We start from the raw sequence: 23,287 nt of genomic DNA, 5'->3' as shown, positions 1-23,287 counted from the left end.
TGTGCCTAATGTTCCTATTAAACTTCATCCTGTGGAAACATGCCAAAAGTGCCTGAGTTCCTGTAAAGGTTTCTGTAGTGGAAATGAGTCTGACATTTTCTGGGGTGGAAACAAACATACCGACAATTCCAGACTACAGTTCCTTTAAATGTTTTTATTTTTTTTTGATGGAAACGAGTCTTAACTTCCCAAGTTTCTGTAAGGTTCTCAGGTGGAAAGATGCACAAAAAAAAAAAAAAAAAAAAAAAGATGCCTACAGTTCCCAGGTTCCTGTAAAAGTTCCTTTGATGGAATGATGCCTACAGTTCCTGAGATACTGTAAAAGATGATGTGGTGGTGTGGAATGTGTCTAAAGCTCCCAAGTTTGTGGTATGAAATGTGCCTAAAGGTCTGGAGTCCCTGTAAAAGATCCTCTGATGGAAACGAACCTCCAGTTCCTGCAGGTTTCTGTGCTGGAAACATGCATACAGTTCCTGAGTTCCTGTAAACGTGCCTACATGTTTCTGCAAAAGTTTATATGATGGAAACATGTTCATAGTTCATAAGTTGGTGTAAAACCTTCCTCCAATGACAAATGCCAAAAGTTTCTCCAGTGGAAGCATACCTACAACTCCCGAGTTCCTGTAAAAATATGTGTAATGGATTCTTGCCTAAAGTTTCTGAGTTCTAGTAAAAGATCCTCTGGTAAAACGAGCCTAATGTTTCTTACATAGTTCTTTCAGGTTGGAAAAACGTCAAAAGTTGTTGAGTTTCTGAAAAAATTCCAATGATGGAAAAATGCCTCAAACTCTTGAATTCCTGTAAAAGTTTCTGGTGTCTACAGTTCCTAAGCCCTCTAAAGGTTCCTGCAGTTGTGACTATTAATTTAGTGAGATTGAAGCAAAGAATTGTCCAATACCAAGTTGGAAAGTTCGTGAGAAATCTACTTTGCTTGGAAACCTGTTTGAGTGGTTGCCGCCAAGCTAGCTGTGCTTTTGTTGGACGAAGCATCAAAGTTGAACTAAAGTTGAACTAAAGTTGAACTAAAGTTTTGTCTGTCAAGTGAAATGACTGCTTGCGCCAAAGTCCATCAAAATGGGTGTAACTTTGATTGTAAAATCCTTAAAAACAGAGATTTGCAAAATCACACCCCAGGCATGTTGAATGCTCAGATGTACACTGACCAAATGATGCAGAGGCGTCTCTTCTAGCTATCAAACTAAATAGACCACGTATCGTAAATTTACATTTACGGCATTTGGCAGATGCCCTTATCCAGAGCGACTTCCAGAAGTGAGTACCCTCGTCTTAATTTATATACAAAACACTTGACCTTGCTGAAAACCTATAGCACATCACAACACCAGCACATTCCTGAAGGCTTGACCTTATAAGCCCCGTCTACTGTCCTAATTTTCCCGCCTGATGCCGGTTCAGCTCGGAAGTTTGTAAGTAGCTTACCTCCGCCTGAAATGTGACATTTAAAGGGCAAAAATCAGCACGGCAAATAATTAGATGCCTGTGCTTGTGAAATCCATTAATTGCTTAGAAAATTGTTGTTTATACAATATCACGAATACTGTTAGAAAGCTCGTTGTGATTGCATTTCGCGGTTTAACACTACATCGTTAATAAATGCCGAGCCGGCGAGCTCGTTCGAAAGCCGAACGACAAAACATCTGAATCATTTCTGATCTGTGTGACAGATAACACACACACACACACACACACTTGCTGTGTTATTTGACATCTCCCTGAGAGCATGTCCGGAGATTTGTGCTGGTTCTACTCAGAAGGGCTACACTAGTACAGACAGCAAAAATCCCAAGATCCATCACATGCTTGACTAAAGTTACATCAAACACTTCGCCCTGAGAGACTGTCAAAACCAGAGAGTGTACACACACCAAATGTGATGCGTGTCCTTCAGAGAGGCAAACCAAAGGGTGAAAATCCAGCACATACCTACCGGCCTCTGCAACCCAGATAAAATATTTATATCTGGCTTCACATGCCAGACGCATCGCTTTTTTAAAAAAAAGTTTCTCCAACAATTTGTCATTTTTAGCCAGGGAGAGCGCTCTGTCTCAGGCCTGGAACAGCATCTCTAATAATAAAGAGCGGCTAGAAACACGTTTTCTCAAAGACGTCAAGGAGGAGGGTTTTAGAAGGTCAGGAGATCATCTTCTATCCCGATTAAGCCAGCCAAGTTAATCGTTCAAAAAAACATGTTGGCTGGGCTTAGTGCTAATCTGTGGATAAATGTTTGCTAGTGTGAGACCAATTCTTCAAATTCAACTCAAAGCAGTTGCTGAAACATAATGCTTAAGGAAGAACGGACAAATGCGTCAACTTCAAAAACAGAGTCCGTGCTTGAGCCAAAAGTGATGACGTGAAAAATCGATCACTACAAAACACTTTGAGTTGTTGTCTTTGTAACCATAAACTAATCATTAAAAAGGTAACTGTTGTTGCCATTCAGTCATGTTGGTTCCTTTATAAAATCAATCAATTTTATGTAAATAGAATTTACCCATTTAATTAAATACGCCTGGTATAGATGAAGCTCTCACCTGTTTTTGGTTGCAGGTTCTTGCGTGGTTCTTCAGGCCCCTCGATTGGCTGATCAGCCAGGAACATGCGCGCCTGGTCCAACGTGCTGACCACGACGTGCTCCCTGTCCTTTAGCTCCGCCCTCAGAGCCTGAAAACAAAAAAACGAGAACTGTGAGAAGGTCATCCCTTTCACGGTTTAGTCCGTGATCCTTGTACGAAATGGTATCGTGCAGAAACGTAATTTGGAGAGGGAGGATGGAGAAATGTAAACAGAGGAGTATGGACAAGTTCAAACACTACAGGGGGCACTCTAAATTGTCAATGAATCATTTCTGAAGTGGTCCAGAGAGAACATATCCAAAATACAGAGTAGAAAAAAAGGCACTAGTGAGTCACACACTCGACGCTCTGGGGGAAAAAAAAAAAAACAACAAGGCCAAATGATTGTGTTAGAGAAGAGATGAAAATCCTGTAATTACACACCAGCTAAAAGACTGTAGAGAGGGGACGGAAAACCAAATCACGCTGACCTTAAACAATTCCGGGCTTTAGAGTAGGAGATGGAAAGCGAACAAGCTGCACTCCAGTCTAATTGGCTCTATAGTAACGGCGCCAGTCGAGGATCAGATCTGATTACATCATGAAAGGAGACAAGCTGCTAAAAAGGTGTAAATGACCCCAAAACTGAATAAACGGTCATTTACTGCAGCTACTCAGCGGAGTGCAAAGGGCAAGAGGGCAAGGACTGGGTGTAAAGTAGAAGCACAGTCTAAAGTCTTGAATATTGCATATTAAATAACATTTTAAAAAAAATAATGGATTAATTTTTATGGTTTATAGCAGTATAGAAAACAATAATGTCAATATTCCTCCTCTTAAAGTAAAAAAAAAGAAGAAGAAAACGCTATGATGTCAATTCCCGCCTAATTAGATTTTCTGGATTTTTTCGCTACTCCTCCTACAAATTTTGTCCAATTTGTCCAGTTTCATATTCAGACCAACCTGGACAAAAATTATCAAAGAGTTCGGAATACGCCAAACGGTTCGCTCATAACGTGTCAACAAATCTGACAGCCAAACAGGAAGCGAGGCTGTATCTCAGCAAGAACTTTGCACACAGACACAAAATTTGGTAGGCGACTTCAGGACCGTGACCTCAGGCGATGTGACAATTTTCGTGCCAGCACCACTTACTGGTCAAAAGTAACAATAACATGCTCAACTTATACGTTTGTACACTGTGTACTGAAGCTATTGAATGATTTCTGCTGGAATGCCAATGAAAATCGAATTACAGAGATCACAAAGTGAGCAATAGAACAAAAATGCTAGAAACTATATATTTTTGTGAGTGTCATGATGTAATCGCAAAATAAAGATCAAATATACCAAGATTCCATACTAAAAAAAATTTTGTTTAAAAAAAGTGTGCGTAACAATCGACTTCTCAAAATCATTAAACTTTGCTTTTAAGGAGTTGCTCTAAAAAATAAATAAATAAATAAATAAAAAATCCAGGACTAGTCTTAAAAAAAAAAAACTCTCTAAAAGAAGTGTACAAATTCAAACAGTAAAAAAGTAAGCTCTACTGAAATCGCTTCACATCTACATCTCGAGGTGGATAATAAGTGTGTGTCGTGCTGTGAGGACAGTAAATGTTGATGACACCCCTGCAATTTGTCCCTCTCTCAGGCTTCGAAAACACACGAACCACAGTGTTTTGCCTCTACTATCTCGATCCCTATACTTAAAATGACCTGTCTGAGAAAACAAAACATAACACGCTCACTTTTCATGTCAGAGTACAACTACAAGCCAGACTCGCCTGCTCAGACAGTATTGGAAAAAAAAAAAACAAATCCAATATGGTTTTATATTTAGAATATAGACAGGAAAGGTACATATCCATTGTTTATATCCTCATAAAACAAACAAGTGCCTCCATTTGTTTCTAAGGCAATAGCAAGCGTCGCCTTTCTTCTCTCTATCGACTGGCCGTCTTTTAACCGGAACATTAAAACCGGAACGGTTGAGTTGACATAAACCATCTTGCCCTGATAAGAAGCTGAGGCGGGATTAAAAAGACCGTAAGATACAATACGTCATAGGGCTTGTTAACAGAAATTTCAGGAACACTTTCCATGAAGGCCAAAGGTACAATATAATAACCTATGGATGCACTAATGACATGTTATAATGCATGCTTCACATTTTATAATTTATCATTACTCATGAAAAGGCATTTCAGTTTAAAGCGATGCATTCACGAATTGTTAAAGGAATCACTAATGACTGCGAAATTAATCTCAGAATAACAACTATTCAGATTTATTTATTTAAAACAAGTACCTGAATTGATATCTTTTTCATTGACGGACATTATCATACGTTATATTATAACTTTGAAGATTAAAAGACAACGCTACATTTTCCAATCCTCAGAGGTCCAGTTTCGGTGATTCTATGCCCATTGTATAGCTTCAAATTCCTGTTCTTAACTGACGAGAGTGGAATCCGGCCGCTGTGGCACATCCACCACAAGATTTTGACACATTGTGTGTTCGGAGATGCTTTTCTACTCACCACGGTTGTAAAGAGTGTCTATTTGAGTTATCGTAGCCTTCCTGTCAGCTCAAACTAGTCTGCCTGATCTCCTCTGTTCTCTCTCACCAACAACAGAACTTTTGCTTACTCGATGTTTTTTTCTGTTTTTCTCACGTTATATAAATCTCTCTCTCTCCCTCTCTCTCTATACATATTATGTATATCGTATGAATTCCTGATATCTCCGGTATAATAAAAAAAGAAGAAAAAAAAAATTCAGATATGGTCTCATAGTGCACCATGCCGTATGGATGAGCTGCGTTCTTTTGGTATTGGTGCCATTATGTGTTATGGAAACTACTTATAACATGTTACGCTAATACATAATACGGATAGCTATAAAGTTGAATGCGTTTTAACGCGATATAAAAACGTCCTCGTAGTTCGTTATAAAATATGACCTTCCTGGAAAATGCTACAAAAATTTCTTTACCACAAGCAGCTGTCGTTAATAATGAACAACTTTTCCGTAAGTGATCTTTCAGAGCCCGCTTAAAAGAATTGTTCGGACTATAAAAAAACGTTTTCCGTTACTCGAAATCAAATCGTGTTAACTCTCCATCAAAAGGAGGTTTTAAAAAATAAAAATAAATTCTCTCTCCTCTCCTGGAAAGGGGACGTTATATATCAGCGCTCGGCTCTCGGTGACGGACAGATGGGGCGAAGAACTCAAAAGACAGGAGGTGTTTCACGTGACGGAGGAGGAAAATGGTCAGCCTTGAGCTTTAGAGATGGACTCTTTACACTCTCAAAGGTTTAATTTAAAAAAGACACAGACAAAAAAAGAGAGGCGCTATTGTCCTTCCCTGGCTTTTCGTTCGTCTCTGAGAAGGAGAGGAAATGAGACATAAAAAGAGATAATAGAAACAGGAGAGAGAAAAACACAGCAGCCGGCTGTATATGAGGAAGCTTTTTATAGACATGAAGCCAAACGTGATTTGCAGCCGGCGTGTGGAAGAGCATTCGGTTTTCGGGGGGTTCACACGGTTTTCAGAAGACTCCTGTGTGACATAAGTAAATTCAGAGTTAACACAGAAACAGCAGGTAGCAGAAGACTGGGATATAGAGTCCATAACAGTTGCAGCTCAACTCCATTAAGCTACGTAAGAAATTTCGCTACTCGGGGTGTTACGGCCCAACAATTTGGATTGATGCGTCGATTTAAACTAATTTTGTTATTGTTAGCAAGACTTGCTGCCGAGATCAATTTCCCAGCTGTCCAATAATGGCGCTAGCTAGCTAATAAAGATTGTATGGTGAGTAATTTAAGTCGTGCTTCACATCAAGTTATACTTATGATGTACAGCAAAGCCAGTAATCATCCTGTATGATAACATAGCTAGCTAGTTAACTGATGGCTATAAGGCAGTATGACTGGGACGATCTGCTGCATTGCTGCTTGTTGATGACGTCCCGTATGCAACGAAGAGTACTATTCCGGTCCAGTATAAATGAAAGAAATCTTCTTAATGAGGCACAGGCTCCATAACATAGTAACATTCACTCCTCAGCCTTGAGAGAGGAAAACCGAGGAGAGAAACGCAAGCTCTTTTGTTCTGTCGCTTCCCAGAGCTGCTTAAAATTCAAGCGGTGCAGCCGCGGCGTCTCCTCGGCTCCCTCCGACATGATGACATTACCAGAAATGGCAAAGCTGGCTGAGGTAAACTGGGTGAGATAAAATAGGCGATGAGGATCCAGCAGACCCTGACCTGGAGAACCCTGACGGGGAAACGTCTCGCTTTTATTTCCACTCACTTAACAAACACAGAAAAAGCGACGTATTTGCCAGTCAAGGTTTTCCTGTGACTCGCAAGCAGATCAGTAACCTACAGTCAATTGTGCTCTGAGAAGAATGTTTATGTTTTTTTTTTATATATATACATATCATTTCTTTTATCTACTACGGAATGACACATCATACTTTATCCATTTACTGTACAGATAGATTTAATATTTTCATTTATGTTACAGAAGCTCTCTCTCTCTCATATATATATATATAAAATAAAAAAAGGCATTCTCTCACTTTAAAGTTGATAATTAAGAAGTTAAAACGCAACTTTTTCCTCCGGTGGTAGAAAACCGTAAAGTTACAGCCTTGCCTCTGCCCGACACTGAAGACTCCTTCCAAAAATGCTAAATAAATGCCACCTTCACCATAGCAACGATTCATTAATAATTGTTTTTAACTCAGCTGTACGGTATTAGTCTTCGATTATGCGGTGCGTCCACCGTACAAGTGAACGACTTTGTTACTTGTTAGAAACAATAGCGTTATTTATATAAACCTGCGATTTGACCTTGCAGCCAGACCCGGCTGTTAGAGGAAATTCATCGACACCTGACCATCTGACCAATCAGATTAGAGAATTTAAAAGCACGGTGGTATCAAATCCGCTCCAGTGAATAACTTTGCTACTTGTAGAAATGCTACTGGGTAAGTTTTATATCAATATCTCTTTTCAGTAAGGGATTACTTACCTTTACTAAGACAGCATGTGCACTCCTTTCCCCTGCCTAAGAACCTCTATTTTCGCAGTGCAGAATTTCAGAAACGCCTGAACCCTGTAGAGCAGGTTTAACCAAACCACCCTAACTCTGCCTTCAACAACGCGCTACCCTGAACTATCCGAGTCAAGTCAAGCGGTTTTTATTTCTCATTCCTCTGTATAGCTTGTATGCATTGGAACGAAATGCCATTTCTCCAGGTCCATGGTGCAACACATAACACACAAAACCTACATAAACAGTGTGAGACGATGCAGGAAAATAAATACACAGAGCAATAAATGCACACAACATGGACTGTAACTAATCCAAAGCCGTAAACATCACAACAACTGGCTGAACTTAACCCCTGTGTACAGAAGCAACTGAGCTAATGAATGCTACATAAAGCAGAATTATAGACGCTTTCAAAATGATCACCTCCTCCCCTTTAGCCGATACAGTAAACTACTTTAGACCTCAGCCGCTTCACTGACTATTTATTGATCAAATAATAAAGAGCTGGACGTACAACTTCTTCAAAGCCCTGTAAAGAAAAGCCCTGGGTGGTGGTTGGGGTTTTTTTTTTTTTTTTTCGAGGAGAGCCAAAGAAGGGTCATTATTTCTATCTGAGGCAGGTGCAAAGGCTAGAAGAATATGGCTCATATATTATACTGTCCTGCAGGATGCGGCGCCGACGAATGCAAACCAATCAGCAATACCCCGGCGTAACTTTAGCTTTAATCTGAGGGGTATGAAGCTCAGACAGCAGGCTGATCTACAATCACTTTTCATGATTTAGTACCGAACAAGAGACAATACAAAAAGACAGAGCCAATTCCAGGCAAACGCGATCAGTCTTACCAGCCTAAGGTCCTTGGGCTAATTTGGCACAACAAGCTAATGTTCTGCCTTATGTTCTGGGGCTCGTTTGGCTCACAAATCAAACAATATTGTAAAATACGTTTACGATATAAAGGTCACGAAGCTTGCTCTTAAAGATTTTCCTTTCCGCGCAATTGAGCTTCACTGCAAATCCATCGCAGGCATTGAAGCTAATCAATGACTTTTAAAGGACCTCCGAAGCTTGAGTCGGGTCTAAAGCAATGCAGTCCTTGCATTCGATGTTGTGACTCATTTACGTTTTCAGTTTCTGGCAGCATTGTTTAGTCTACATAACAGTAACATCAGATATAATATTTGCTTGGGTGTTTCTGTTCATCAGTCCGTACAGGATCTCGCAGAGTTTTTTAACAAACATCACGGCCAAAAAGGCTAGACTTTTTTCAAAATTTGCGATGCAACTTGGAGAGTTTATTTGTGCATTTTTTTTTTTTGAGGAAAACTACTTGACTTGGCGAAGTCGCAGTTGCACGAAATTGTTCTGCTCGTGATGTTTGTTGGTAAACAAGACCTTTTAGCTGTACTCGCGTTCGACGCACGTGAATCAAAGAGGGCTTGGCTGAATGTCTCGGCCCGAATCTGCGGAAAACCTGCGGTGACTGAATAATTGCAAGCTCTTCCGAATATTGTAGCGTTTACTTGATTGTGCGTTCAATTCTGCGACCGAAAAATCGCTAAATCCTGGACGGACTGGGTAATAGCTACCTTCTTACCTTGCTTGCCGTGTTACAGAGAAACGTAAAAGCGTAAACGCCTCTTTTTAAAGTTACAGCTTTAACTCTGACGTCTTCCATAAAAATGATCGTCTCTTTAAGGAAAACTTCGCCATATTAGTCTTCGATTACGTGAACCCTGTGCAAGTTGTTAGCATAAAAAACAACAAGTTTCACCTGCTACCTCGGTGAAACTTACACAACGAATCCGATTGTTGAATTCAACAGCACCACAACTACATTCTCCAAGGTTCTATGGTAAATTCCACCCATCTCCCATACCGCTTATCCTACAGAGGGTCATGGTGAGCCTCGGGGCACAAGGAAGGGGACACCCTGGACGGGGTGCCGATACATCGCAGGGCACAATCGCGCACACATTCACACAATCAGCCTACAATGCATGTCTTTGGACTACACAGAGGAAGCCGGGAAATCGAACGCCCAACCCTGGAGGCGCGAGGCACATGAGCTAACCACCAAGCCATCATACCCGCTATTTTAAATTGCTTTGCGAGTAATAACTCTTTCTCCAAAACTTCACAGTACTGGTTTGGGGGGTTTTTGCTCCTGAATGACACTTGCTGAATAAAATATTTATGATAAAATGTATAGTTTTAAGACGGCTAAAACTCTGTGAGCGTATTAAATATTTATAAGCCACACTGAGGCTGTCGGGTGAAACACAACAGAATCATCTTTTAGGATGCCGAAACCTCTCCTTCTGTCTGATGTAAATTAATTAGGACCTGGAATTACACACGACACAGCCGTGATTAAATAAACGCTGATTGATGATGTTAATTACGGCGCCACAAATGGAAGCGCTTTATTGGATAATTGAAAGCGTGATTAATAAAACCGATTATAAGAGATATCTTCATCAAAGGGAAGAAGGATGGTGTCGAAGGAAGTGTTCGGCGCTGAACACCTGAAATCGACGACAGTCGCTCGGGCAGCGACGCCACATGCAGACCTGCTTAATGATGCACAGCACAGGGACGACAACCATAACGGCAAAGTGACTTTGGCGACCGTGCACGGGGCCTCGGCGACGTGACGTAGACTCAATCTGCACAAAAATCAATCTAAAATCTTTTCATGGCCCATGACTACCAGCGCTGGAAGGTTATAATAGTTTTGTGTTGAAAGTCAGGGCTTCGGTGGGAATATGAGAAATAGATATAATGTCTGAAACAGAAGAAATAAAAAGGATGTGTGAGGAAATCGCTGGAGAAATGGAGGATTTCAGCCTTGTGCCTCGCCTCAGAAAGGATAGCATGAGGGACTGAGCGTACAATTTATCCGAAGCTAGACTTAAAAAGTGTGATGAAGGATTTTGTTTTTATGCAGTCAGTACACATTTGTTAGACTAAATACATTTGTTAAAAAAAATAAGAAATTAAAATTTTATTAGATTAAAAAAATAAATAAGTAAAAACTTTATTATTTATTGTATTTTATTATTTGTGTACGTTACCTTTATTTATTTATTTTTATACCACACTTTACATCACTGAGCTGCAAGTCTACAGTATGAAAAACTTTATACAAACTTAATAATAATATAATTATAATAAAAAATATTATTATAATAATAATTATTATGGGGCCAAGCACCGAAGTTGCAAAGGCTAGCTAGGGTGTCTACGGCAGCCCATAGAACAGTCACAAAAAAAGCTGAGAGATTTGGCAGACTGATTGGGGAGCGTCTAAGGAACATCCTGACCAAATTTGGGCCAAACGCCACCAACGCTTTAGCGCCACCATCGAGTCAAATTTGGGCCTAATTCGGAAGTCCCTTTATGGCAATAACGTTTGAACCGTATGTCCAAAATCTAAAAGCCAGACGACACGCATTCAACGCACCCTTTGACATCAATATCCACCTAATTAGATTTTCCACCAGCTTGGATTTTGTCACTACTCCTACAAATTTTGTCCAATCACCACCAAATTTGCCGCGTCATCTTCAGTGAAAGCCTTGAATACTCCAAACGGGTTTGCCTGTAACGTGGCAACAAATCCAAAGGCGAAGCTGCTAAACAGGATGTGAGGCTGTATCTCAGCACTGACTTTGTGCACCGAGACAAAACTTGGTAGGCACCTCAGGACCATGACTTGAGGCTATGCAACACATTTCATCTGCTGGACAAAAGTAACAGCAGCATGCTAAAACTGCTTACATCTAACTGCCATTTTTGCTACTCCTCCTCCAAACCTGGCTCATACAGTCAATAGTCAGTCATTTTCATTTGATTTGCCTTTTAAAGCAATTTGTTTACGTTTTCTTTTTATCACAATTTCAATTTCTACAGAACACACTTGTTTTATAAACATTTTTAAAAGCCTGATATTGTGGAGTTTCGTTCCATACTACTTTCTTTAACCGCAGTCAATCTCTTTCTCCTGTTTTTTTCCCCTCAGCGAGATTCTGATTGGTTACACAGACCAGCAGAAAATATATGGAGGTTTTTAACAGCTCATTGAGTTAAATAAATAGCGTGCATCAAGTATAACGCCGTCCTTAGAATCAAACTGGAAGGATTTACAGCTTACTGAAATCATCACCTGCTGCTGAATCCATTTGCGGATTTATTTATTTATTTATTTAATGTGTGTAATTGAGTGTGTAACTACTCGACAGGACAATTTTTTTCTGATGTGATTAACAAAGTTTTATAATGACTGTTTTTTTTTTAAATCATAATCATCTTGCTGTAGTTTGCTAAAATGTTTAATTCATTAATGTTACACAACTGTATTTAATTGCTTTAGTCTATTTACTTAATCAAGAAGTGTTTGCCTGTAATTCAGACACACACACACTAATATATATATATATATATATATATATATATATATATATATATATATATATATATATATATATATATATATATATATATAGAGAGAGAGAGAGAGAGAGAGAGATACACATGCACACACACAAACAGCTTTAACAATTTGTAACATCAACCCATTCCAGTGCTCAGGCTAATTCTCCCTTTTGTACCCTGAAGCTACTTGATCCTTCGATAGTGTTTTGCTTACGCTCTCTATTTAAGTGGCAGCTTCGCTACACATTCCCAGACACAGACGTCCTCCAGCAGCACTCCAGTCTTATCGGTGCGCAAACACACATGCATGCATTCATTACAGACTTCTAGATTTCTTACTGCAGCGCTAATCGGCCACGCCGTGTTCACCCTGGCACTTTGGATTGCTTTGCCCAAAATTCACCCTCCGGCGCACGGCTGAAAGACAAACTATTAAAACACAAAGCAAGGGAGAGCGAGAAAGGAAGGGCGAGGAAGGGTAGACCGAGAAAGTCGCACAATCCTTTCTTCTTTCAACTCCTCGGGGTCATTATTCAATCTGTCGCAGAGAGAAAGGAATTAAGAAGGGGAGAAGAGAGAGAAGAAGAAAGGAAGAGAGCCCTCGAAATTGTCCTTTGCTCCTTCACATTATCTCGGGCTAATTACAGCCTCAAAGACCTCCACTTCCAATGATTCCCTGTGGATAGAGTGTGTTTGCATACATTCTTTATCCAATGGATTACCATGCAGCATTGCATGCTCTTTGTACAATTCTCAGTTTGGTCCTGAACACACCACGGTGGAATACGAGCTCCGAACAGTTTGCTCTTTTCTAATTTGAAGAATGCAGCGATTAGGAATTAGCTGAGGTGTAGCTGAGCCAGGACTTTTAACACCATGATATACAGTATACCATTACGGAAAACAGTATGCTTATTCAGCTTATAAGAACTTCAGTCTCTATATCAGCAGAGGATCAAAGAAATCTTTAAAGCTGTGGCTGGCTGCATTTGAATTAGCTTCCTTTCATCAGTGCATCAGGGTGTACGTCACTGCAAAGGAGGCAAGACTAAAGGACTAGATAAGAAGGATTTAGATGATTGGACTAGACTAGAGAGTGAGAAGCAGAGGTTCTAGACCAGAGAGTGAAGACCAGGGGGTCTAGAAAAGGGACTCGACCAATGGGTCAGGACCGAAGGGTCTAGACAAAAGGGGCAGAGGCAAGACCAGAAGGTCTAAACAAAGGAACAGGGCCAGGACCAGAAGGTCTAGGAAAAAAGGACTAGACCAAAAGGGGGAACCAGGGGGTCTAGACAAAGGGGCAGGTGCATGACTAAAAGGTGTAGACCAGAGGGTTTAGATAAAGGGACTAGACTAGAGGGTGAGGACCAGAAGATCTTGACAAAGGAGCAGTGGCAGGACCAGAAGGAATAGACAAAGGACTAGACCTAAAAGTGGGAAACTAAGGGGTCTAGACAAAGGGACTAGACCAAAGGGCCAGGAACAAAGGGTCAAGCCAAAGGGGCAGGACCAGATGGTCCAGACCAGGAAGTCTAGAAAAGAGACTAGACCAGAGAGTCAGGACTACAGGGTCTAGAAAAAGTGACTAGACCAGAGGGTCAGGAACAGAAAGTCGGCGTGTATGTGTACTGACCGAGCAGTGGTTGTGCTGCTGCAGTAACGTCGGCACATCTCCTCCAATAGGCATCTGTTTAGTGAGCTCATCGTCCTTCTGGCAGATCCACCTCCACAACTCTTCAAGAATGGACAGCAGCCTGCTCCATCGCTCTGCACTGGCCTCCAAATGAGCCCTACACACACACACACACACACACACACACACACACACACACACACACTCTTCAATAACAGTATTTCCCAAACCTAGGCTCTACTTGGGCGGCCTGCCCAGGCAGAGTAAGACCCGCCCAGGCAGATAAAATCCAAATTCCAATTTTTCTTTTCAATCAAAACGCAAAAAGTCTGTGCTTTTGTTCTTTAATATATTTTGAAAATGGAAAATGTATTTGAATATGTAGTTATTGATTTTTTAGTTATTGAAGTTGACATATAGATAATTATTTATTTTGAGTAGTTATTTGTTTGCAATAAACAGTTTGTTCATAAACCTTTGCTTAACTAGATTATTACTGAACCCACACCGTCACACGCTGCGCCGCGCCATGCCAATCCCCACCACGGGTAAATTCTCAACCTGTGGGAAACACTGAATGCATATATACAAACCCTTCAATCATTAGCATACCTTACTTTCTTTCTGTTCGGAGCGTGTTGGCGGTAATGGCACGGAACAATAGCGGCGTGTCGGCTGCTTGATAATTACACATGTTCGCTAATTAATCCCTAATGAGAGTTAAATAATAAAACAGCCAGGTCCTCTTTTCCACACACACACTTCATCAACATCAGTTCTCTCGCCCCCACTGTCTCTCTCTCTGTTCTTCCTTCGCACTGTTCCTCTTTTGAAGACGTTTTCCTCTCTACCCTCATCTTGCCTGTACTGTGTGTCTGTGGTCATGTGACAGCACTGTACAGCATGTGTACTAGCTCTGACAAGCTTCAGCTGTTGTGTATTTCTGATGATAAATCTGCGCTCTATATTCTGAGCGTGCTGACCGTATGTTGGCCGATTTGGCCTTGAGATCGTTCCAGCGGTGGTTCATGTCATCCAGCCTCTGCTGCAGGAACACGGCCTCCTCGGAACTTCCCAGAGCCTTCACCATCCTCAACTTGTTGCCGTCCACGCTCTTGAACACATCGTTATGGGCGTCGATCTCCGCCTGGATATCCTACACACACACACACGAACACAAGACTTAACTCACAGATACTATAAGATCTGTTCTTACTAATTTCCTTGTTTTGTACATACACCGTATAATAAACATTTATTATAATACCTATTGCCCTTCATTATCATCATTATTATTATTCCTATTGTATTCTATATTTATAACGTGCACCTTCTATAAGGCTGTTCTGTGCATATTATAACAAATACCTTGATCTTGAACACACACATGCAGAATCAGAGACATTTGAATAGAAGAAAGCAAAAACAGTCATCTGTAATAATATTTACAAACCATGACATCAGTCATCAGTACATACACGTACACACACACACACACACACACACACACACACACACACACACACACAAGATAAGAGATGAAATTAACTGGCTCAGACTCCACAAACTGGACAACCAACTTCATTATAGAGCAATCACGGCTTGATTGCACAACATCAAACGGTAAACAAAACCATGGGGCGAAGCAACAGGAAGCAATCTGGCCGATAATTACAAACACACACAAGAACACACACACACACACACACACACACACACACACAATAAAAAAGGCACTTAATCTTTGATTCAAGTAGCCTAGTTCGAGTAAGTATGTGCATGTACAGGTTTAGGTTTTCTTTCAAACCATCTCCAAAATAAATAAATAAATCCGAGGTGCAGCGTGCACATGGGGGTGCTACTGACCCTCGTCGGGATGAATTTCACTATTCTAATGCGTATAAAACGTTCGTAATATTCACATATTTAAACGGCACATCCAGTATATTTGACTGTTGAAGCTCCCATGCTCTACGAGTCAAGCGAAAGCCTTCATCACGTTTGCATTGTTTGATGTAAACAAATTTTAAAAACCGAATGCACGTAATATTTTTCCGATTAAACTTAAACAAACAAGCAACAACGGAGTCCTAAAGGAAATGAATGTCCAACATAAGGTTGGACTCGGAAGCTGAATTTCAAATGGGGCATCGAGTGTACATTACGTATGATCTACGACGCCACTATGCTAAAACCTAGCGTATGTAGTGAGCGTTTGTAGTAAACAGGAAGTAAAGTATAGTCTGGCCTAACTGGGGTTATACAAGTGGCATAAATTGATTAAGATCGCAGGTGTTTTGACTGACTTTCTATAACAGCAGCTCCGACAGGAGGTCAAATCACATGTTTATATTTATATATTATATTAGCATTTGTTAGAAAGAGTCTTCAGTGCAACTTTGCTTTCTATTTTTGCAGTTTCCCCAGGAACATAACAGTTTGTGTTTGACTTTCTGGTTTTGGTTTTAAGGGAAAGAAAGAAAAGAGAGAGAAGGAGAGGGAGAGGGAGAGAGAGAGAGAGAGAGAGAGAGAGAGAGAGAGAGAGATTGGTGAGGCTGGAAATTTCTATTTAGATTGATAAAGTCTGTATTCGGTGTACAGGTCTTTTCCAGCTCATGCACAAGCTCATGCTCTTTCCTGTCACATTTATGCTCAATTAACAACCCTAACACCAAAGAGACAGCAATGACCATTGAGCATGAATATTTACCACTGAAACCCACAATCCTACGCACTTCCCCGTCTTTCTCTCGCTCTCTTTCTTCCAGACACGGAAATCGCTTATAAACCGGAGATAAACGGCTCTCACTTTTCTCATGTTCCAGGCCAGGTTTTTTTATTTATTTATTTATTAGTCTAATCTGTGGAAAAGCAGTAAAGTCAGACACACACGTGCAGGAAATGACAGATTGGTATGCCGGTGCGCAGACAACCATCTATCGCCTTCAGCTATCAGGTCTCACAAGAAAAAGAAAGGAAAAAAAAAAGAAAAAAAAAAAAAGAGCTCGATTCAGGCCTCTGAAGTCCAAAATCCAGCAATCACACCCAATAAAAAGGCAAGGTGGAATGCTGTAATGCACAGAGAATAACCTCGTCATCCATTTCAGCAGTTTGACGCCACCCTGAACCCGTCACTCGATGCAGAATCGAGTCGTTTTGTGAGCGAGTCTACAGTTCTCCGTGCTCTTCTGTGATCTGATTGATGGAGGAGTCCTGCGCTGAATCAGATAGAAAGCTTGCGGTGATCTATGGTGGGTTTTGCTTGCGCAAACAAAATAATTTTTTAATCACGTCTTCGGCGATAAATCTCTGAGTACAAGGGGATCGCTCTTGGTCCAAGCCAAGAGCGAAAATCCAGTTAAATAATTAAAGGACAAACCATTTATATGGACTGTAATAAAGCATTGGGGGTAAGCGATGTGTTAAAAATTATACTCAATCTGATCTCTGCTGATTAATGTTGCCAGTAGTTCTGGCTACAATTCATACAACAGGTGTTCATAAAAAACAAAACAAACCCAAGAACAACAAAAAACAGAATCGCTTATGCGCTGAGGTTTTCTGTAAGAAGACGTTTGTTTATTTTGCATTTATGGAAGGAGTCCCCAGTGTCAGTCCTTTCCGACATGAGAAAGTCTTCAGGATAGAGGAATTTATGCTTTTCTTTGTAACATAATGTACAAGACGTTGGAGTTCAAATCCCAGCACCACCAGGCTGCCACTGTTGGGCCCTTGATCGAGGCCCTTAACCCTCATCTGCCCAGATGTATAAATGAGGTAAATGTAAGTCGCTCTGGATAAGGGTGTCGGCCAAATACCGTAAATGTAATGTAAATTTAAACAAGCCGTAAACATTTTATTAACTTCAAGAGCGAGAAGAAAAGAATCTAAAGTTAAAGTAGGACATGCCAATCATTAATAAAGGAAAAGTTTTTATTTGGCACACTTCTGTCTATAAGGAGAATAAAATATCACGATTACGTTATTAGCTTGTTAACTGCTCCACCTATACGTGACGTAGCCAGGGCGCTCGCGCTCGCTCTCTCTCTCGCGCTCTCTCTCTGTGTGTAGCTGGCGAGCTGAGTGTTTGAGTAATGGAATCTGTCCTACTAATCAATGACCAGAGATTGCTTTGGTCTGTCCTTGCACATGGACACACACACTACAAAAGTCTAGAAAGTACTGATGCCAAAGTAAAACCTCTGCCGGCCTCTGTCTGTGTGTGTCTGTGTGTGTGTGTGTGTGTGTGTGTGTGCGCTATAGAGCGGTGTTTGTCAGGCTCACTGGCGGTGTGCATTCCCAGACCTACATTAGTGAGAGACAGACAGGAAGCATCGTTTCTGCTCGCTATTTGTCAAAGGCTCATGAAGAAAGATTTTTTACTGTGACCATTATTAAACGGTTGAGAACAAAAAAAACGGCTTTAAAAAAAAAAACGGCAAAAAAAACCAAACAAACAAACAAACAAAAAAAGCGGGCCACAAGCACAGGCACACATGAATCAGCCGCCGTCACACATAAGCTCCGGGCTGCCTGACCTATTAAAGTCGACAATAAAGCGTCTGACTTTATTAAGTTAAATAATTGCTTCTGGTATGTAATAGGTCCCCAGTGATATGACTGTGCTCCCACCAATTTAACCAGCCTTACCTCAAACATGCAGACACACACACAGACAAACAAGTAAGGGGAAGGCAAGAAAAGAGAAACGAAAAAATTTATAAATAAATAACGGGCATAGAGACATAAATGAAGGTGGCAATTTTTTTACTCAATAACATTTTGCTGTTTATTGAAGAAGCTTGATCAACCCTTCAGCTACAAGTTAGAACATCATCTCACATCTGGTCAGAAGCTAAAAGTGTGGCATGAAATAGTTTGCTAAGCTGAACAAGTCATCTGCCTAGGACTTGACAAGGATGCAAAAGAAGTACCTCTTCAAACTTCTTCAGCAGCTCTTGAAGACTAAAGTTCAGGCCAATCATCTTGTCTGCCCTTTTATCCTTTCCTCGAGGACAGAACTTGTCCCTATGTCCAATTATGAGTTGCTACAGCTCATACGTGGGAAAAACTTGATGGACCAAACCGACATTTGGGAATACCGCAAATTCTGGCCATCCTTACTCATGCGTGTCTTTGCTTATGTGGACTATATTTACACGTGTGTGTGTGTGTGTGTGGGGGGGGGGGTTCAGTTAGGAACACCATGCTCCGGTAACACCATGCTCCAAGAGGAAACAGAGCAGCGCTGCCCCGCCACGCTGGGGTAGAAATCCCAAAGTCCAGGCCAAAAGATCCCAAAGCCCTGGGGAAGAATTTCCAGAAACTTGGAACAGAAAATCCATAGGAAATAAAATCTGGCGGAAATGATCACAAAGTCTTGGGCAGGATATCCAAAGTCTAGGGCAAAAGATCTTACATCCTAGGGGAAAAGTTGCAGAAATCCATCATAGAAAATCCAGTGAGACAAAAAAAAAAAAGACAGTAGTAAAAGATGCCAAAGACAGGCACCCAAGAACCCGAAGATCTTCAGGCAAAAGATCTTAAATTCTTAGCAAGAAGGTCTAGAAAACTGGGTCAGAACATGCAAGGGGGGAAAATCAAAAAAAAAAAATACTGAAGTCTGGCACGAATCGTCCCAAAATGTGTGGCAAAAGATCCCAAAACCTGTGGGAGAACATCCAAATATCTTGGGAAATCTCAAAGGTTTCAGAAAAGAGAAAAAGATCCTGGCCTAGCACAGAAAATCCCATAGTCGAAAAGCCTGGAGCAAAAGAATCCAGGTTTGAGAGACCTGCAGTGAAGAAATCCTGAAGAAGAAAATAAGAAATCTTTCAGAAGTTGAAGGTAAAAGATCCAGTAATTTAGGGCAAAAAAAAATTCTGGATCCCGGGGCAAAAGATCCAGAAACCTTGATGCTCTGGAGGTAGAATTCAGCCTTTACTCCAAATCCACTGCTTTGAGAAAGTTCCACAGGTTCACACGTGTTTCTCCCACACACACACACACAGAAAGTGCCCTGTTCCTGGTCTCCTGTGCCCCTGTGGCAGGCGTTCAGGCTCGATTAGCCTAGTGAAAGGCTCTCTGTGTGGGGGTCGACGAGGACCACGGGGTTCTGCTCAGCACCGCACGGCAGACATACCAGCACAGGAGCCAGGAAGGAGCGGTCTATGAAGGATTCATCAAAGGGAACTACTAGCGTTACGGACAAGAGGCAGCGTTGCTTCAAAGGCGATCCAAATCCATCGATGTCCTTTATTCCAACTCTTCTTTCGAATCTTGGTTCACTGCTTTGGTTCAATTCAGACCTCCAAAGACTCCCATGTCCAGCTCTCTTGTGGAACACCTCCAGAACTCACAAAACTCTTTCCAACTCTTCGCTCCTTCCATACTGTCAAACCTATTCTCCCGTCATACTCGAGTCCTTCATGGAAAACTTGCAAACCTTGCCATATTGCCTTTCCCTCCAAACCCCGTTCTCCTTCTTTCCCCCACCTTCACCCTCGGGCTACAAGATCCTAACTAAGCCCTCGCTCTCACTCTCCCTCTCTCCGTCTCTCTACCAGCTGTTTGTTTTAAATCGGTGTTCTCTTGTTCCACCCGTCCCTCCACTCCACCTCTTCCCTCGTTCCTGCCCTATATCGTGCCATACTCTCCAAACTATCCACACACACCCACTTCCTGAAAGGACCACCACTCTCGAACACGTGCGGGGAAAAAGAAATGAGATGAGTACAGCAAAAAAACAGAGAGAGCGTCGGAAGGACGAGAGAGATCGGAAAACTCGGACGATGGCTAAATAAGATTTCCTGACGAGAAGCTCGCTCGCATCATCTCCAAATCTCACGCGACCTCACCTTCCGTCTCTTTATTCAAACTTTCAACGTCACTTGATTTGTCGCGTCTCTCCTGTGCTCTCATGAGGCGCTCTCACGGCCAGATGTTTGTGCGCGCGAGCGTGTGTTCGTTACGCTTCCTTTGATTTCCCTGGCACAGGTATGGGCTCATGCTTCGCCTGTCCATTCCCATAAAGTCAGCATGTCAGGAGCCATGTGGCCAGGCCTAGCGTGCACACGTTACAGCATTAGATAGACGCCAGAAAAGAAAATAAAACCCTCATACACAAATGAATATTCATGAGGGGAGTCCTTTGAAGTGCCTTTACCTCATTACAATATTTGCATATTCAATTTCCAGCGTAGCGTTACGATTTCGGGCACGTGTGCATGCGCGTGCGAGATACGGTGCGGTCTAGCCAAATTTAGCGAACGGTACATGGGAGGGGGGATGTGTGATTTGGAAAGTAGTGGAAATATATTGCTAAAGGAAGAACACCTGAACGGAAGATGGAGATGAAAGTGAAGAAGAAAAATGCTTAGATGGTGAGACTGAGTGAGGGAGGGAGGGGAATCATTGAGCGCTCCATCTGCTATGGAGAGTGAAAGAGATCGCAAGAAAGCACCAATGAAACCATTGTGTGATACAGTAGACAGTATATTAGAACTCTGACACACTCACACAAACACACACACTAGAGGTTGACCAAACCCTTGAACATGATCAGATTCGTTAAAATCTATATACACATGCATACACACACACACAGACTAATGCACACAGACCACACACAAGACACAAAAACTAAACACATGCACATGGACACACACACACACACACACACACACACACACGATAGTTTCCATACCTACATCTGTATCTGCACTCTCTGTGATAACATGATAACATCAGGGTGTGTGTGTGTGTGTGGCACTTGCACAGCATTCTGGGTAGTTTCTGGATGTGATTTAAATCAGCACTATTCGTTACTGTCAGAGAGACAGAGAAAGGTCAGAGAGTGCGATTAGACACTCAAATCTCTCGAACATTCATCTACTCCTGTCTGATTCTATCGGAAACACTCTCCACACACACACACACACACCAGATATGCATTAGGTTAGTGAGTGTGTTTTTTAGTATATAGATTTATCCTCTTAACCTCCTTTTATTTATATATATATATATATATATATATATATATATATATATATATATATATATATATATATATATACATATACATACACACACACACACACACACGTGTGTGTGATGGATCCCGATGTTGCGCTGTGCTGTATCAGCTACAGCTACTGTACAGCTTAGACAGAGCCAATCCTCCCAGTACACACACGCACACAGACAGACACACAACGGCGTGTGCGTGCCAGCTACTAAACCTCCTACCTCATCACGCAACAAGACACTAAGAAGAGTTATGAACGTTTATGAGTTTATGAAGACTTCCGTCTTCATTTATTTAAATCCCAGGACACACACTCTCACTCACACACAACAACAAACAAAAAATACATAAGAAACACACAGGCTGTTAATCATGCTGTATATTTACCTATAAACCTATGAAAAAAACCATGTTGAAGTTGTCATTGTTTTTATTTTTATTTGTAGTAGTCGTCATTGTTGTCATTGTTTTTATTTTTTATTTGTTGTAGTCGGCATTGTTATTGTTCTTATTTTTTTTTTTTGTTGTAGTCCTCATTGTTCTTATCGTCATTGATTCTTCAAGTAACGTGGGCACCCTTGAAACTGTTCCTAGGGATTCATTTACACACGGGCTCGATTTCGTGGGGGAAGACGCGTGCTGTTTTGGGAATCCATGACATTAAATTACGACTGTATTTCTTTCACTCAGACCATTTTTTCAAGGTCTTGTCTAATTTAATAGATTTCCTCTTGTTTTTTTTTTTTTCTGTTTGTTTTTTTTCCAATTGGCTTCTAATCTTACTGGCAATATTTCCAGAATAAAACCTCAATCTTCCGTAACGCATTAAAGCAGAATTTGATCTGGGTTCCCCTCCTGCTTTTTGTAATGACATTTCTCATACTCGGCGTGAATTGTCGAGCACCGTACCGCTGTCGTGTTCGAGTTGTCGCGTGGTGATGGTGCCGTTGATGCGCATTTATTTTTGGTCACGGTCGCCGTCTGTGTTTAAAGTCCGCAGTAATAACTACTATGCCTTTTTCTATGAATAAATGAATACATTTGCTTGCTCACTCGCTCTGTCGCTTTTCCTCACGCATTCTCAATTGAAGTGCCTTTAGGGGCTCTGCGACCTTTGACCTTCCATCAGTGGGAACAGAACACACCGTGATGCTAATATGACGCATTCGGTGTGAGGCGATCTCTCCGTTACAGCTGAACCCGAACGGTTAGCGTTCCTCCGTTACGATGATGCCCCCCCAGCCCCGGTCACATCCTGTGAACCTTTCAGGGTCAGAACTGGAGCGTGACTCCCTGAGCCACTGATATCCTCCTGGTGCATGCAAATGCGCTTATCTGTGTGGCTCAGACTGCTTTGTGTCGGTGTGTGAATAAGAAGAGTCAGAGAGAGAGAGAGAGAGAGAGAGAGAGAGAGAGAGAGAGAGATACACAGCACTGAATGTGGGGGGGGGAGGGGGGAGGGGGGGGGGGGTTGGAAAAATAAAGCGAGACATCGAGCCCGTCAGACATACGACAACCTGAAAAGCGCGCTGGAGTTCGGCGCCAAA

At 41.5% G+C, this 23,287-nt stretch overlaps 1 protein-coding gene across 4 annotated transcripts in view; it reads right to left on the bottom strand.

Annotated features, from left to right (window-relative positions):
- The window catches only part of utrn (utrophin), a 180,590-nt gene that overhangs the window by 55,922 nt on the left and 101,381 nt on the right, over positions 1-23,287 (bottom strand). For 3 of the 4 annotated variants that reach the window (XM_053643180.1, XM_053643182.1, XM_053643181.1), the window contains exons 54-56: positions 14,698-14,870; positions 13,715-13,871; positions 2,553-2,682 (exon numbers count right to left, since the gene is read on the bottom strand). In XM_053643180.1, the coding sequence (XP_053499155.1) occupies positions 2,553-2,682; positions 13,715-13,871; positions 14,698-14,870 (460 nt within the window). Of the gene's footprint in view, positions 1-2,552; positions 2,683-13,714; positions 13,872-14,697; positions 14,871-18,648; positions 21,523-23,287 lie in introns of those variants that run through there. The other variant, XM_053643183.1, reaches the window with a different exon arrangement.

The sequence above is a fragment of the Ictalurus furcatus genome, chromosome 15 (assembly GCF_023375685.1).
Source record: "Ictalurus furcatus strain D&B chromosome 15, Billie_1.0, whole genome shotgun sequence".
Classification (NCBI taxonomy): Eukaryota; Metazoa; Chordata; class Actinopteri; order Siluriformes; family Ictaluridae; genus Ictalurus; species Ictalurus furcatus.
The sequence above is the reverse complement of the archived record's forward strand: the minus strand, read 5'-3'. Positions and strand labels throughout refer to the sequence as shown.